We start from the raw sequence: 15,952 nt of genomic DNA, 5'->3' as shown, positions 1-15,952 counted from the left end.
TTATGTGGTCTCGGCAGCCACTCCCAGTCACCAGTCTAGCTGCCGCTTTCTGGATTAGTTGTAGTTTCTGGGTCACCTTCAAAGGTAGCCCCACGTAGAGTGCATTTCAGTAGTCCAAGCAACAGATAACTAGAGCATGCACCACTCTGGCAAGACAGTCCTCAGGCAGATAGGGTCTCAGCCTACATTCCAGATGGAGCTGGTAAACAGCTGCCCTGGACACAGAATTGACCTGCACCTCCATGGACAGCTGCGAGTCCAAAATGACTCCCAGGCTGCATTGAACTCCTGGTGACCATCACCTGATGGCACTGTGATGTTGTGCAAACAGCCCTGCCCACCCATCAACTTTGGCCCACAAGGATTTGACCCATGTTCCCCACCCCTGGTTTTGAAGTGACATGTGGATCAGGCCACTGACAGACAGACAGAAGCTGCCTCATTCTGAGCCAGATCATTGATTTGTCTAACCCAGTATTGTGTTGGGAGTGGCTCTCCAATATTTCAGACAAGAATCTCCCATGCCTATTGGAGATACCAGATATTAAACGTGGGACCTTTTCAATGCAAAGCATGTGCCCTCATATTGCTGTTTAAATCTGAAGGTAAATTGTCACAAAGAAGACAGTCGAACAACTGTCATTGCCCATTTGACAAAAGTTTTCATTACCATTTATCCTTATTACATTGGCTTGCTAATGTGGAGCAATTAAACCAGCAATCCTGATGGTTAAGTCCTGTTGAATTTGGGCTTATGAGTAAATCTGAATCAAATAGGTCTGTAAATGTAGTCGTTAACTATTTGAAGTTACTCGTAAACTCATCAACATATTTTAGGCTTAGGCTTCTAGAATGGGGTTGCCAACCTTTTTGAACCAGTGGAAGTGTTTCAATTTTTGAGAGTGCTAAGGGCACCAATCGCAAAATGGCTGTCATGGGGACATGTTGCATAACACAAAATGGATGTCACTAGACTTGGCATAATACAAAATAGCTGTCATGGGGAATGGCGTAACATAAAATTAGCCAGACAACCATACACATACATTCAAATGTTGTTGCTGTTTTAAGAACAGTACCAGGAAAAATATACAAGATGGCCACATCATGCTCACTCGTTTCACAGAAATCACTTAGAAGATTCCTGCACATTTTGCCCCATAACCTCCTTTCTAGGGGGGCTAGTGACTTGCTTTAAAAAGGGGGGAGCTGAGAATCTGGGGTACTAGCCCAGGGTGAACCCTGTGCTGGATCTTGAAGTGATTGTATAAATCTAAAACCTGGATAAAAGCATTCAGTATATTGATGCGTATTTTCTGGGGTTGCAGGGCCTGTAAATGGTGGGGTTGATGTCAGAGACTATTACCCTAAGTAGTCCAGGAATGAATATGAAAATGGGATCCTTGTGGGAGCAAATGTTTGATGAATGAGTTGGCAGAACTTTGTGCTAGCAACTGCTAGCTCTCTTCCTTAGGGTTCCTGTACTCAGAAGCCAGCTATTCTGATTGTGTTAACATTTATCATCTGTAGCAAAGGACTAAGGGAACTAATAGGCAAACCTTCCGAAGCTCCTACTATGGGCCGCCTTTTAAGCTATTGCCTGTTTGGGTGGTGACATACCTGCATCTGGTGGCTAAGAAGTGGAAAACTTGCAGAGCTGTCATTCCTCAGACACTGGAGCTAAGTACCATGGCTAAAGAACTGGATCTTGCTTTGCATCAGGGAAACCTCATGTGTTCAATAGATTTGTAATTGCTGTATTCCAAGTGCTTGATATTATTGCTGGGATCCGGTTGTTTTCATTCATCCCTCCAAGAAGTCCTCTGCTATTCCAGGTTCCAGTTTTTGTACCTGGGTGTGATTTTGGTACACGGAAGCACAGAAGCTGCTGCTGCTTCACTTCACTAGTTCCAACTCCTCATTCTGCTACCACTGTCTCAGCTAGGACAATCCTCCTGCCATGTTCAATTGGAACTGGAATCCAGTTAACTTCTGTCTCCATATCTATCTCCCTGAATCCTACAAGTAAATTAGAGAAGAGTCACAACCTGAAGCCCCTAAGGTGGACTGTGGAGTGGGCTAAGTAGTTCGAAGGATGCCAGGGGTTGAGTTCGAAACCTTCAAAGTTCTTTAAAGTGTTAGGAGAAAGTATTAAGTATTTCTCTTTAAAATGCTGTTTAACTTTTATCAACTGCCTTTGTTGATACACTTAGCATAATTTATATGGGGGGGGGGCAAAATCCAGCTTTTCTTGGTATAGAATTTCAGTTTTTAAGCTCACAGTACACACAGCCATGTGCATAACTGGGTCATTGGGGGTTGTGTTAAGGTTTGTGCCGATATACATTCCTAGCTCATAATCATGTTGTCTAGTACTTGATGTAAATTGTGTTACAGGGTGTTTTATATGCTGTGTTGATCCAATTTTTACTTTTCTAAGCCATTTTGGAGTTGTGTTTGGAGAAAATGGAGACATTAGTTATTAAAACAACAAAAATTATTTTGACTACTAATTGATAAATTCAAATTTGTCTCCCTTTGCAACCAAGGGTCATTACTTCCAACTTACATTAACTTGTTTAGATGTGATGAATTTGTCATAAATCCCTGGTAGAAGGAAAACATTTGGATGTTATGTTCTACTCCTTCCTTCCAGTCTAAGTTACTGTCCAAACTCTCGCGATTCCTAGAATCTGGATAAGAAAGGCAAATATGCTTCACTTTAGATTTACTCTGTTTGCGTAATATAGGGCTTTCTAGACTTCACAAGTTCCAGTCACTGTGTACAAATGAAAACCTGCTATTTATCTGAGTTAGAATATCACTGTCTTTAAACCAGCTAAAATAAATGAAAAAATTGTCCAGTAGCACCTTAGAGACCAACTAAGTTTGTTCTGGGTATAAGCTTTCATGTGCATGCATACTTCTAAACCAGCTAGTACAGGTTATATATTAGCCTCTGAATAGGGTTTGTAATAGTGTAATCCTAATCTTTCTTTCCCATCCACACCAATCTTGGATTGGTTTTACTCCCATCACAGCCACCAGGTTTTTAATCTAGATGTAGCTGCTGTTCTGAAGCAGCAGGTGGCGATGTAAGTCCAAGAACAACCCACTCATTCTTTAATCGGACATTTAGCTTTTGAGCTCTGTCGGCGCAGCAGAATTACAGTGAAGTGGGTGGCATTTCAGCAGTTGCCACAAAATAATGTGTCTAGGGTTGTGGTTTCCTTCCCTATTTCACTGCATTTCGGTTACAGCTGGCTTGTCCCATCTGAAATGAGCTCTGTGTGAATTGCACTTCTTTGTCCCGTCCATCCTCAGTGTGTTTCCTGTAATAAATCGTTCAAGAAGCTATGGTCCCTCCATGAGCATATCAAGATTGTCCATGGGTATGCAGAGAAAAAGTTCTCCTGTGAGATATGCGAGAAGAAGTTCTACACAATGGCTCACGTGCGAAAGCACATGGTTGGTGAGTTTTTGCTGCCCATATTGTGGTTCCTTATCTCTTTGCTGCTTGTTTCCGAGAACGTTCAAAGTACTTTCCTTATACTGTTGCCAGTGCCTCCTGGGTTATAAATAGACAAATGATCTGTCTATGTCTCCTCTCCAGTACTATAACCTTATTCATTCTCATCAGCCGTTGCCAACTCTATTTGCAGCTGAGGCCAAAATGTGGAGGGAAATGCCCTTATCAACAGAATGTTCACATGGGGAAAAACATTGTAGAGTTCGAAGGAACCCTGAGGGTCATCTAGTCCAACCCCCTGCAATGCAGGAATATGCAGCTGTCCCTTATGGGGATTGAACCAGCAAGCTTGGCATTGCTAGCACCATGCTGTAACCAGCTGAGCTACTGGTAAGATCAGTGCTGTTACCTGCACCAGCAAAGCTACCTTTTCTCTGAAATTCAAATTCTGTTCTTCTATTTTGCAAAATTTATATACCATTCGATGGTGAAAACAACAGAGCTGTCAACAGAACAAAAACCAAACATTCAGATTCTCGATTAAAAGAAACAAAAACAATTTCAAACATAATTACTAAAATCATAACAAAGAGATACAACTCAACTTCTACATGGTCTGCATCGGTTTTGCCTAAACAAAAATGTTTTAAGAAGGGAGTTCTGAAATGTGGGTCCTGTGGTTAAAGTTAACGCCTTGAACTTGGCCCGGTAGATCTCTGAGCTGAGGTGTTCCATGCAGACAGGGCCTGTCAGCAACCAGGCTGCAGCATTCTGCACTAACTGCAGCTTCTGCATGAAACACAAGGAAAGTCCCAACGAGAGTGCATTGCAGTAATCCAGCCTTGAAGTCATCAGTGCCTGAACTACTGTGGCCAAGCTCTCGCGGTCCAGGCACGGCTGTCCCAGTTGCAAATCCAATCCATGCACAAGAATGCAAACACATCTACACGTGGGCCTCACAACAACCCTATAAGGTAGGAGAGAGGGAGAGAGACTGGCTCTCTCGGTGAGCTTCATACCCTCAAGGGGGAATCTGAACTCAAGTCTTATCAGGTCTGAAGTCTGACACTATTTCCTTCCAACCAGGTTCTTACTTAGTAAACATTTTCTTTGACAAAGCTGAGTTATAGCAGAATTTGCCCAAGACACAAAGGTTACAACAGCATCCTTCTAAAAACTCTGGCTCAGTAATAAATAACTTGTTTAACCAACAAACCGAGAAGATCATACCAGATCTTATATTCCAACTTGACATTTCTAAAGCCAGACTACCTTATTGTTCAGTTGTTTTGTTAAATCTGCCCAGTGTAGGAGCACCAAGTGCTGATTTTGATGTGTGTTATTTTACCCAATAATACACCTGGGCAGTTTAAGCATACTGGTGTGATGTTGAGCAGGGTAGGCATGATAGTAAAAGGCTGCTTCCTTCCTTGATATTAAGTCTTATGTAGGTAGTTTTTTTTAACTATTATCCTCAGGGTCTTATAAAGATTTTCACCAGAAGGAAGTTTTTCTCATAGTCTGATTATTAGCCTTCTTTTTCTCAATTAATAATGGCTCTATGGACATAACTGATGTGCTCTTTGGGTCCCACTCCTCTGGGGGTGTTGTGCGCAGCAATGGGCTTTTTATGGTTTAAGTTTCACCTGCCATTTTTAATTGCTGGTTTTTATTGTGATTACAGATGGGAAGGCCTGGAAAAAACCCAGAAAAAATGGGGGGGGGGCTGTTTTTTTTTTCCCCAGGGGAAAAACGGATTTGGAAAATCTAATTGTGATATTGTTTTATTTCGTTTATATTGTAATTATTTTCTTATAAACCATCCTGGGAAGCATTCTGGCTGAAGGGCACTATAGAAATAAAATAAACATGTGTTATGGATATTAGTACGTTGGTTTGAAGAGTCCTTTCTCAGTATATGAGATTGGACTCAGCGGCTTTTTGACCCTTTCCAACCTCTTTTTTTTGTTTGTTTGTTTGTTTGTTTGTTTTTGCCCATCACAGCAGAGTGGAATTTTGGATAGAACTTAGCATTGTTTTCACCACTTACTGTTCTCCTCTCTAAATACTTGTTCCCTAATTTGTTTTTTCAGCACACACTAAGGACATGCCATTTACATGTGAAACCTGTGGAAAATCCTTCAAACGCAGTATGTCACTCAAAGTTCATTCCCTGCAGCATTCGGGAGAGAAGCCTTTCCGGTGTGAGGTATGCACTCTTGCTAATTCAGGGTGCAGTTAGAGTTGGGAATTACTTTGAATTTGAATAACGTGCACAATGGAGAACAAACATCTAGACCGGATATTGGCGACTGTTTGTTGCTTGTTTGCTGCCTGACTGTGAGATTAATTGTGCCATATCATCACAGTGTGAAGTAGCAGGGACACTGTAAAATACACTTCACTATATGGTAAGGCACTACAGCTGACTGGCTGACCATGTTCTTGCCATCATACAGCAAATTCTGACTATTTTATCTTAGTGTAGGCAGCAGAAGAATAAAACTGAGTATGAGTGTAGATTTAGAGATGCGGAAAATGGGATTGTCAAAGGTGAAAGCGAGAAAGAAATAGTCTTATAGAAAAGCAAATTGAAGCTTTTGCCTTCCCCCCAAAATGTTATCTGCAAAAATTGGGTAGGGGAAGAAGAAGTTCCATTGTGCAGGCAGATGTTGTTGCGGGAATGGAATGACTTTGTTGGACCCAATCCAGTATGTGCATCAGTATTGCGACTTACTTTGATTCTTACATTTCAAAAGCTTGATTCTTGGGTGTTTCGACTTGGAAATGAAATAGAACAAAGTTCTCCCATTTCATTTCCTGCTCAATACATATACCACTACAAATTTTCCACCTTGCCCTTAAGAAACAGTCCATAAATCTGAAAGAATATTTTTGTTTCGTTTCTCCCAACGCAATAAACTGATCAAGTCTTTACGGTGTAATTTTTGAAATAGTATAGAAACTATCCTGGGAACTTATTAGCACAACAGGATTTTATTGCAGTTATTTTTATGATAGCCTTAGCAGCCTTGAAACTGTGTGTGGTAAGGCAAAATGAAAGCTAAATCAGAATGAGAGCCTTTTGGGTCTCTTCACAATGGGATACATTGCTGCTGCATTATAGTTTATTTTACCCTGATTCTTGCAAATGAAAGACTTGTACCCTCTTGTTTATTGTAGAACTGTGATGAAAGGTTTCAGTACAAGTACCAGCTCCGTTCCCACATGAGCATCCACATTGGACACAAGCAGTTTATGTGTCAGTGGTGTGGTAAAGACTTCAACATGAAGCAGTACTTCGATGAGCACATGAAAACCCACACTGGTAAAGATGTACTTTTTTTATTCTATAATGTGAAAGTACACTGGACAGGGTTTCCCAAACTTGGGTTTCCAGCTGTTTTAGGACTACAGTTCCCACCATCCTGTGACGACTGGTCCTTCTAGCTAGGGATGATGGGAGTTGTAGTCCAAAAACAGCTGGAGACCCAAGTTTGGGAACCACTGCACTAGACCAAAAAAGGTCATATGCCGTCCACAAAAGAGATTCACTAGCATGTACCCCTCAGTTTTATTCATAACAATAATGCAGAACATGAAAAGAAAAAGACATGTTCTTGCCCAGTCTAAAAAATTTGAAGTACAGTGGAGGAAAGTCAAGGGTAAACAACAACCAAACATAAGGAAACAGAATTGCACGTGGGGAAAATGCAAAGGGTTAATATCCAGGTTTTCCAGAAAATACGGGTTTAGAGGAGACTTTGTGTGCTCTGGGAGAAGTTATGGTCTTAAAGAGCAGCATCTAGTAAAGAAGGTTATGGGAGCTGGAGAGCTTTAAGCATGTGTTTGTGCTGGAAACAGAAGGGGATGGGGAAAGAACGTAGGGATTTGGGACGAGGTGTCGCATCGTCTGATTGATAGAGGTGAATGAGTTGTTAGCTAAACAGGAAAGAACTGAGATTAGTAAATGGGAGGCCGAAGTGAAAGTTGCAGTGACACATGGACGCTTTCAGGGGGAAAGACGGGCTCTGGAACCTTGGAGGGCTGCTGCCAGCCAGAGTGTGCTGGACCAGATGGTCTACCTACTTATAAAGCAGGTTACATTGAGTGCAGAAAGCAGGAGCCAGTTATGGTAGGTTGAGAGAAGAGATGGATAAGACAGCAAGAATAGAGTCCGTATTCCGGGAATTTGGAGGAAAGATCTAAAAGAAAAAATGTGACCATAGATAAAAGGGTGGAATAGGTCAAAAGAGGACTTTTTGTCTTGCTGATTCATTGGAACAAAATACAGAAGGAGCTGGAGAATAGGCTGATTATATTCTGCTGAAAAGGAAGAATAATTGGGGAGATGGCAAACTGAAATTGGAAGGGATAGGATCCCGGGGCACATGATCGTCTCTGCAAGCAAGACTGCGGAAGAGAAGGTTTAGGGCTGTGTTGAAGGATGAGGGGTGGAAAGAGTGTTTGGATAGCTCCCATTTTATATTGAGAGTCAAGGAACTGGAGAAGTGCAGCCTCTGGGCATGAAAAGTAGAGAAGCATCAAGGATGTAAACCAAGTTGGCATCATAAGCATTGCTTAGCTAAGATCATTTTTGTGTGATTTTAAGTCTTGAGTCCTTTAACATAGCACCTAATATATTCCTCAGCCTTTGGAAAGTTTTTGATTGTAGATCCGTTTTTTCCTACGGTTAATGAATATCTGATTGAGGTAGGTGGAGAATGAATTTCCACCTTCAATTTTCCAACAGGAGAGAAGCCTTTTATCTGTGAAATCTGTGGCAAAAGCTTCACCAGCCGCCCCAACATGAAGAGACACCGCAGAACTCACACAGGGGAGAAGCCATATCCATGCGACGTGTGCGGCCAGCGGTTCCGCTTTTCCAACATGCTCAAGGCACACAAGGAGAAGTGCTTCCGTGTTACCAGTCCTGTTAACGTGCCACCAGCTGCCCAGATCACACTAGCCACAAGCTCTCCTGCCACCACTGTACCTTCCATTGCGAACACACAGAACGTCCCTGCTCCTACTCCACCAATCAATATGAACCCAGTGAGCACGCTTCCACCCCGCCCCATTGCCCACCCATATTCTCACCTGCACCTCCACCCCCACCATCCACATCACCTCCCTGTCCCTGTGCCCCCCGTCCCTCATTTACCCCCACCTCCTGCTCTGTTTAAGAGTGAGCCTTTAAATCACAGGGGCCAAGGCGAAGACAGTTTTCTACGACACCTAGCGGAGAAAAACAGTTCAGTACAGCACCACTAACTGCTTTTGTCTTCTGCCTGCCGTTCAGTTGGTCTTGAGAACCTGGAAGTGTGCTCCCTTCTCAAGAAATCTCACGGTGGCTTCTGCAGCCCCCAAGGGAAAGAACTTCACATGCATCTTGACTGTTCTGCAAAGTGGTCATCAAGCCCAGGGGAACCGATAGGACAGAAGCCCAACTCGGCTTGCACGTTTTACTGTTGACTTTTTTAGATTTCAAAATGACTGAGACTTGTGAAATTTTTTATAATTTCATATCAGCTGATGAGGTATGCTTGCTTTTATATCCCGGACTTTCTCCTCAAAGAGGGGATGAGCCTGGTTTCCTTTGTACTAATCAGAGACTGTGAGACTAAATCCCAGAGCATTAATTATCACTGTGTATTTGTTAATTTCTTTTCAGCTTTTTTTTTTTGTGTGTGTGTGTGTGTGTGTGTGGTTGTGTGTGGTTGTGTGTGTGTGTGTGTGTGTGGTTGTGTGTATGTGTGTGCTGGTTATGGAGTGAGCCAGCCACATGATCGCAGAATATCAAGCATTATAGGAAAAAGACGGTAAACAAAACTTAATCCCATTTGAGTAGTTCTCCTAACACACTCTTTATTTTAATACGGAAAAATTATTTTAGAGTTTTTGTATAGACCTATTTAGTAGCCTGTTTCTAAAATGAAATGTATTTCAAATAAGCGGTGTAATTTTTTTCAGTGTAGCTGGACCTATGTTGTTACAATAGATAATTTTTTATAATCATTCAAATGTGATTCTTTAAGAAAAAAAAGATGCAAATAGCTTATAATAGGGAAAAAATATTCTTACATCTGTACTACTCTTAAAAAGGTGCTTTGAAAGGGAGAGGAAGGAACCCAATAAGTCTCTGGTAAGGCTGCCTCAGAAGTGGAGATGATTTCAGAACTTTATATAACTTATTTGTAGGGTGTTTTTTTTTTTCTAAACGTGACAGTTACCTTCTTTCAATGTCACTCAAGGGTTGCTAGACAAGAACATTAAACTACTGTATTCCCACAAACATTTTTCACTTGCCTCTGCTGGACTGAAGTGTGGAACGTTTCAGAAAGGATAGACTCTCTCATTGGGGGGGGGGGAATTGGGGGTATGAAGATGCAAGGAAGAACTCAACCAGAAGTGACACATTTGGAATTTGTATGCTGTTGTTTCTTTAGCATACATTAGGACGTAGTTCATTTTATAGATATGTGTTTAAGCTATGACTTAATCTGGGAATCATAGTTGATGCTGCTTTTGCTTCCCCCCTCCTCGAAAGATTAAAGAGTTCATTAGGATACAAGTGGGAAACCACAAATAAGGTGCTGTTTGGTTTGGTTTGTAAAAACAACAACCTTGAATTAGCAGGAAAGCAGTTGTTATGTTGCCTGAAATGTTTACCCACAGAGTATGTGCACGCAGTGAAGCAGTGTCTGGTATAGAAAAGAGGTGCATATTATATAGGATAGCTTCTTTCAGATTTGACCAGGTTTCACAGGTATGTGGCAAAGAAATGTTTGAATGTTAAGCAAGTTGCTAGTTGTGTTTTCTCAAAGTCTCCAGTGGCACTAAATTGTGGCAAACTAGTTTGAATGCAGAGAGTCATGGTTCTTATTCAGATGTAGTTTACGGAATTTGAAATACAGCACTGTTTTAAGCAGCTGAAATAGCTGTTGGCTCCTTGAGGAGAAGGCACAGTGATACACTCATGATTAAAAGAGGTGAAATTTCCTTAAGCTTCATTTCACGCCCCCCCCCCCCAGACCATCATGCTGATCCCTAGCATGCCATTCTCTTTTTAAAAATGGCTTTTAAATCTTAGGTGAGGGATTACATCTGATCAAAAAGAAAGCCCTCTCTATTGCACCTCAAGGTTGCTAATTGTGTTTTTACCATCTCTATTAACTTTGATTTTTTGCATTAAAAAATAGTGTTAGGCCTTTTGCATACCTATTCATATTTGAATAAAACCCTCTAAATCTCATTTTTTCTGGAAAAATAAGTATTTTTTAAAAAAATGTGATAACATCTGTTCCTTCTCTTTTGTAGGTAGTAAAGCTAGCTATAAAAGTGAATAATTGATACATAACAGTTTGTCATCTTCAACTACCCTGAATGGTTTTATACATTCCATGTCATGTTTGCAAACCTACAGTTCTGTGTAGATATGCCACAGGTCAACAAACTGGCTTGTTAAATCTACTTTTATAGGAAGAAAGAAAGAAAAAAACCATTGTGGTTAAATCAGTTGTAATCCACTTTTGCAAAAAAAAATGGTTTTCTCAATAAATTTACAGTATTTGGCTGCTATTTATGAATCCTACTACTTGAGACGGGTGTGTTATTTTCCCCCAAACAGCAGCTGAGCTGGCTCTTTGAATGTGCGGCTGATTCTACACACTTCAGAGTTGTATTTATACACACACACACACACACACACACACACTTCAGAGTTGTGTGTGTGTGTGTGTGTGTGTGTGTGTGTGTGTGTATATATATATATATATATATATATATATATATATATGTGTGTGTGTAAACCTGGCAAGTGGCAAGATGGGGGCAGCTGCAGTTCTACTCACATTATCTATCTGAAATCCTACCTATGGATGGATTTGCAGCCGCTGTGTTGCGGTAGCCAAGCCAAGTTCCTGATTGTGGAGAGGTTCTAAGTGTGTTCGGAAGAACACATGAAGAGCCTCCATCAACACAAAAACGTCAGGGGGTGGAATTGAAAGGCATGAGGATATTGCGAACAACTGACAAATGCAGCCCCTTGCCCATTTATTTCTCCATGTGTCCTTTGGAAGCCGGAATTAGAACTAAACCTGTTCATGGATATACTAAGGTAAAGGTAAAAGGACCCCTGACCATTAGGTCCAGTCGTGGCTGACTCTGGGGTTGCGGCGTTCATCTCACTTTATTGTCAGGGAAGCCGGCGTACAGCTTCCGGGTCATGTGGCCAGCATGACTAAGCCGCTTCTGGCGAACCAGAGCAGCACACGGAAACGCCATTTACCTTCCTGCCAGAGTGGTACCCATTTATCTACTTGCACTTTGACATGCTTTCGAACTGCTAGGTTGGCAGGAGCAGGTACCGAGCTACGGGAGCTCGCCCCGTCGCGGGGATTCGAACCACCAACTTTCTGATCGGCAAGCCCTAGGCTCTGTGGTTTAACCCACAGCGCCACCCACGTACTCATGGATATACTACTAATTTCAACATTTTTGTCCTAAAAGCGAATGGTTTCAGAACATGCAGCTCTGTGGGAGGGGGTCTAACTTGTTCTCAGTATTGGGGATATTGATGTGTCCGTGCTGATCTCTTCCTGAACCTGGGAAAAGTGGGACAGGCATTGGTTACATGGATTTTGTGTGCGTTCCTCAGGCCATAAGACTTTGCATATTGCACCTTCTCGTTTCCTAGTAGTGGCATTTACACTTGGATTTTAGTACTTTAGCTTAGGAAACCTTGGAGTCCATTACCTTCAAAGATACCCGAGATGCTGCAGAAAGCATGATTGCCCTGACCCTTGCAAATCAGAATGTTGTAAGAATCCAGTTTGTTGCATCTCATTCCAAATATTTTCAGGTGGCAATGCAACCCAGCTTTGCTTAAACGGAATATTTAATTTCTTCTTCGTGCTCCTAACTAGTGCAGTACTGGCTCTGATGTCAAAAAGGACAGTCTATCCCTTTGAGTTACGAGTAGCTTCAAACTTTAAAAGAGGCACTAACAATTTGCCACCACAGTATGTCTGCATAATTAAGACTGATCTTTGCATCAATGTATTCTTCCAAGCTGAACTTCTTACAGAATCAGTGACTCTGACATATTGAAAGTTAGGAAGCATCCATGGCTAAGGTGAGGGGACTGAAATGGCAGATTGCCATTTTCAAAGGTCTGCCAGTTTTGCTGGCTGGTTTGAGAGCAGGGAGGGATTTTACCTTTGTCCTCTTTATTTATTTTTGCCCAGGCAATTCTCTGTTCTATTTTTTTTAAATCCACCCATTGAAACCAAGAGGGAAGGGAGGAATTAGCTCTGCCAGCTTCAAATTCATCCTAGTGCTTCTCGGAGGAATCAAAGACTTTGGATCCAGCAGATCCAGAATCACTTCCAACTCGCCCCTCGAATGCCCCATTTCAGAGCCTCTCACTGATGAAACCACCAGCAGCCTAGATCTATGACCATAGAGATTTTTGCAGATGTGGGAGGGGCCTCTGTAGCAGACTCCTGGCAGCAAATCACCTGTGCCCCATCATTATGTCCTCTCATCTGGGTTTTAGGATCACTGTTCCTTCTGAAATTCCCATAACTGATTAAAACTCAATACAGTGGTACCTCGGGTTACATACGCTTCAGGTTACAGACTCCGCTAACCCAGAAATATTACCTCGGGTTAAGAACTTTGCTTCAGGATGAGAACAGAAATCTTGCTCTGGTGGGGCAGCAGCAGGAGGCCCCATTAGCTAAAGTGGTGCTTCAGGTTAAGAACAGTTTCAGGTTAAGAACGGACCTCCGGAACGAATTAAGTACTTAACCCGAGGTACCACTGTACATTTTCCCCCCAGCACAAGTGCTTGAGCAGTGGGTATGGCAAACTACTTGGGATTTGTTTTGCCAAGGTTGCTGAACAGCAGGGTGCAGTTCCTTGCCACCAAAATTACTCCATGTAGACTTAAGAACTAGCTTATCTTGGTTTTACTGAATTGAAAGTTGAGTTACTTTCCTCATTTAAAAATCACTGGGCTCCAATTCTCGAGAGTACTGGAGTGGAGCAAAGAAGTTTTAAAAAGCCTACAGAAAGTGGGTGTTTTGAAAGACTAGTTGGATATTACTAATGCCATCACACACAGAAAAAGAGAGTCTATAATATTGATTTGGCATCTGTATCTCTTGTTTCAATTGCAAAGGCTTTTTGAATAAGCTTCTGAGTTTTAAGTCTATTCCTGCAGTTTGCTTTCAGGATTACAGCAGGTGGCACCGTAGTAAGATTGGATAATAGATGGAACGCGCAAGTTGACAATAGCATATTATACTACTGTCAGCATGTTGCAGTAAAAATAAGATGCGTGTTGCAAACCAGAAATACGCCACCCTCAATTTATTTATTGCATTATGTGCAGACATGGATGCAGTTTGGAATAAATGCTGGAGCTATCGTGCATTAGCTGGCACATTAGCTGGCACTCAAAGCAAACTTGCAAAATTAGTAGCTTGTGGAAGTTGCTGCTTATAGAAGAGACTCCATGTTCCCTTTTCTAACAAGCAACCTCTTTGGCAGGTCCGCTGTGGACTGTTTGTCCATTCCTGTCGCCCATATTTATATACTTACATGTTTTTTTAAAAAATTAATCTTAGACACTGAGAACAGAAAACCTTCCTTGTAGCATTGTTGCAAAATGACTTTTCTGTTGTGCTCTGTAGCATGTCTTATTAACAACCTTATCTCCCATCTGTACTCACCTTTCAACAGGGAAAGAAATTTTATATACAGAAACTGTTCTTGAGGAAAAAGGGACACCCTCGAGGTAATGAGTAGTTGGGTATTGGCAGCTAGGGCAACATCTTAAAATCTCCATGATTAAATACTTCTACAGTCATCTCCCTAAAACATACTTTTAAATATAATTCAATGTTAATGGCATTTGTATTAAACTGTCAGAGCAGCAGGCTGTTGGCATTTCTTTGCTTAAGGTTTTGCTTTTCATTTTAATTGGTTTTCTGATGATTGGGGCATAATTTTGCTTTGCTATACTGGTGCTCAGTGCTGCTAAGTACCAGGCTACCAGTCTGGCAACCAACTGCATTAAAAAGAGAACTGCCTTCAGGTTGCTCTGAAGGGAACTGATGGTGTGGAGCGACCTGCTTTTGGGCTCAGGGCTGCAGTGCTTGAACACGGTTGCCCATTTTTGTTCTTGTGCTTGAGTTTATTCTCCTTAACCTAACATCACGGTTAATTTGTGTTAAGCTTTGCTCTGGTCCTACCATTGGGCGTGTGGGACATGTGTGTTAGGTGCCCACCAATTCCCAGAGCGCTTGTGGAGGCAGTGCATGCACTTCAGGCAACCCAATGTACTGTGTCCATGTGGAGTGGTCCTCTGCAACATGGCAGGTGCTGCTAAATCCTTAAGCAAAATGAGCAACATTCTGTCCCCCCTTAAGACTGCATCGCTTCTGCACAGCATCTGTTTCCACTAATTTCTTTGCAAATCAAAATGCTAAATTGCATTGTTTATCAGTAGTAACTGAGGGTGCATAATTATAACGCAACAGTAGAAGGAAAATGAGGAAACTCTGTGTATCCCCTGTGCGTATGTGAGCTTGAAACGAACATGGAATTTTGGATAATGCTGTCCTAGGACAAAGGGTGTGTCGCTTCTGTGTTGCATAATTCCTACTGACCGCCCACTTATTCCAAGGTTCCTCTTAACGTTTTCTCCCAGTCTGCCTCCTTCCCTGCCCTTCTAACGCCAGTGTTCTTGCAAAAATACAGTATTGCAAATGCTACAGAAGCCCATGCGTGGGGCTGGAAGTATTTATGCTAAATTACATGAATCATACCCATTTGTTATCATGTGAGGAACCGCTAGCACAATTCACAATTGGGATGTGGGTGTTCTTTAAGCAACAGCTAGGACACTTCTTACAGAACCTGTCCAGATAATTGCTGAGAATCTTGCTGCATAAAGAGGTTGCAGATATGTGCAGTTTTTAATCTGTCGGTCAGTTTGAAAAGAGCTGCAAGCCTGTTTTCTCCAGCAGACTTGAAGGGATGGCAGTGGCGATGTCAGGACCTATCATTGTTGTGTCTGTGTCATAACTGAAGCAAAGTTCCTTTCCATTTAAAACAGTCCAACATTTCTTGATGGTTATTGAATTGCTGCTGACACAACTGTTGCAAGTTGATGTAACGTTTCCTGTGCTATGCTTGGAGCAGCTGACTTTCTGTACAAAGGCTCTTTTTTGTTTTCTTGTGAAACTTTACAGGAGCAAGCTGGGCTGAAGCAAGCCAGTCTGCTATCTGCATATCCGACTGCAAGGAAATGCAAGGTTAGAGCTGTAGCAAGCACTTGAGAAAGAGATAAGCTGGCTATTTATTGTATTGTTCCTTTCAACCACTGTCCTTTCGCTAGTTTTATGCAAATTAAAACGCTAAATTGCATTACAGTCTGCCCTCTTCCCTTGTTGTCCAAAGTGCAGTCAGTTT

The 15,952-nt window shown here is 41.8% G+C and overlaps 1 protein-coding gene across 1 annotated transcript in view; it reads left to right on the top strand.

Annotated features, from left to right (window-relative positions):
- Nucleotides 1-11,063, top strand: part of ZNF652 (zinc finger protein 652) — a 31,357-nt gene extending 20,294 nt beyond the window's left edge. Inside the window, exons 3-6 of the mRNA XM_081837879.1 lie at nt 3,325-3,472; nt 5,563-5,678; nt 6,653-6,797; nt 8,223-11,063. Of these exons, the coding sequence (XP_081694005.1) occupies nt 3,325-3,472; nt 5,563-5,678; nt 6,653-6,797; nt 8,223-8,743 (930 nt within the window). The 3' untranslated portion in view covers nt 8,744-11,063. The remainder of the gene's footprint in view (nt 1-3,324; nt 3,473-5,562; nt 5,679-6,652; nt 6,798-8,222) is intronic.
- The last annotated feature ends 4,889 nt before the right edge of the window (nt 11,064-15,952 follow it).

Source organism: Podarcis erhardii, assembly GCF_964252035.2.
Source record: "Podarcis erhardii genome assembly, chromosome: 13".
NCBI lineage: Eukaryota > Metazoa > Chordata > Lepidosauria > Squamata > Lacertidae > Podarcis > Podarcis erhardii.
Note: the sequence above shows the minus strand (reverse complement) of the source record. Positions and strands in the feature narration are given on the sequence as shown.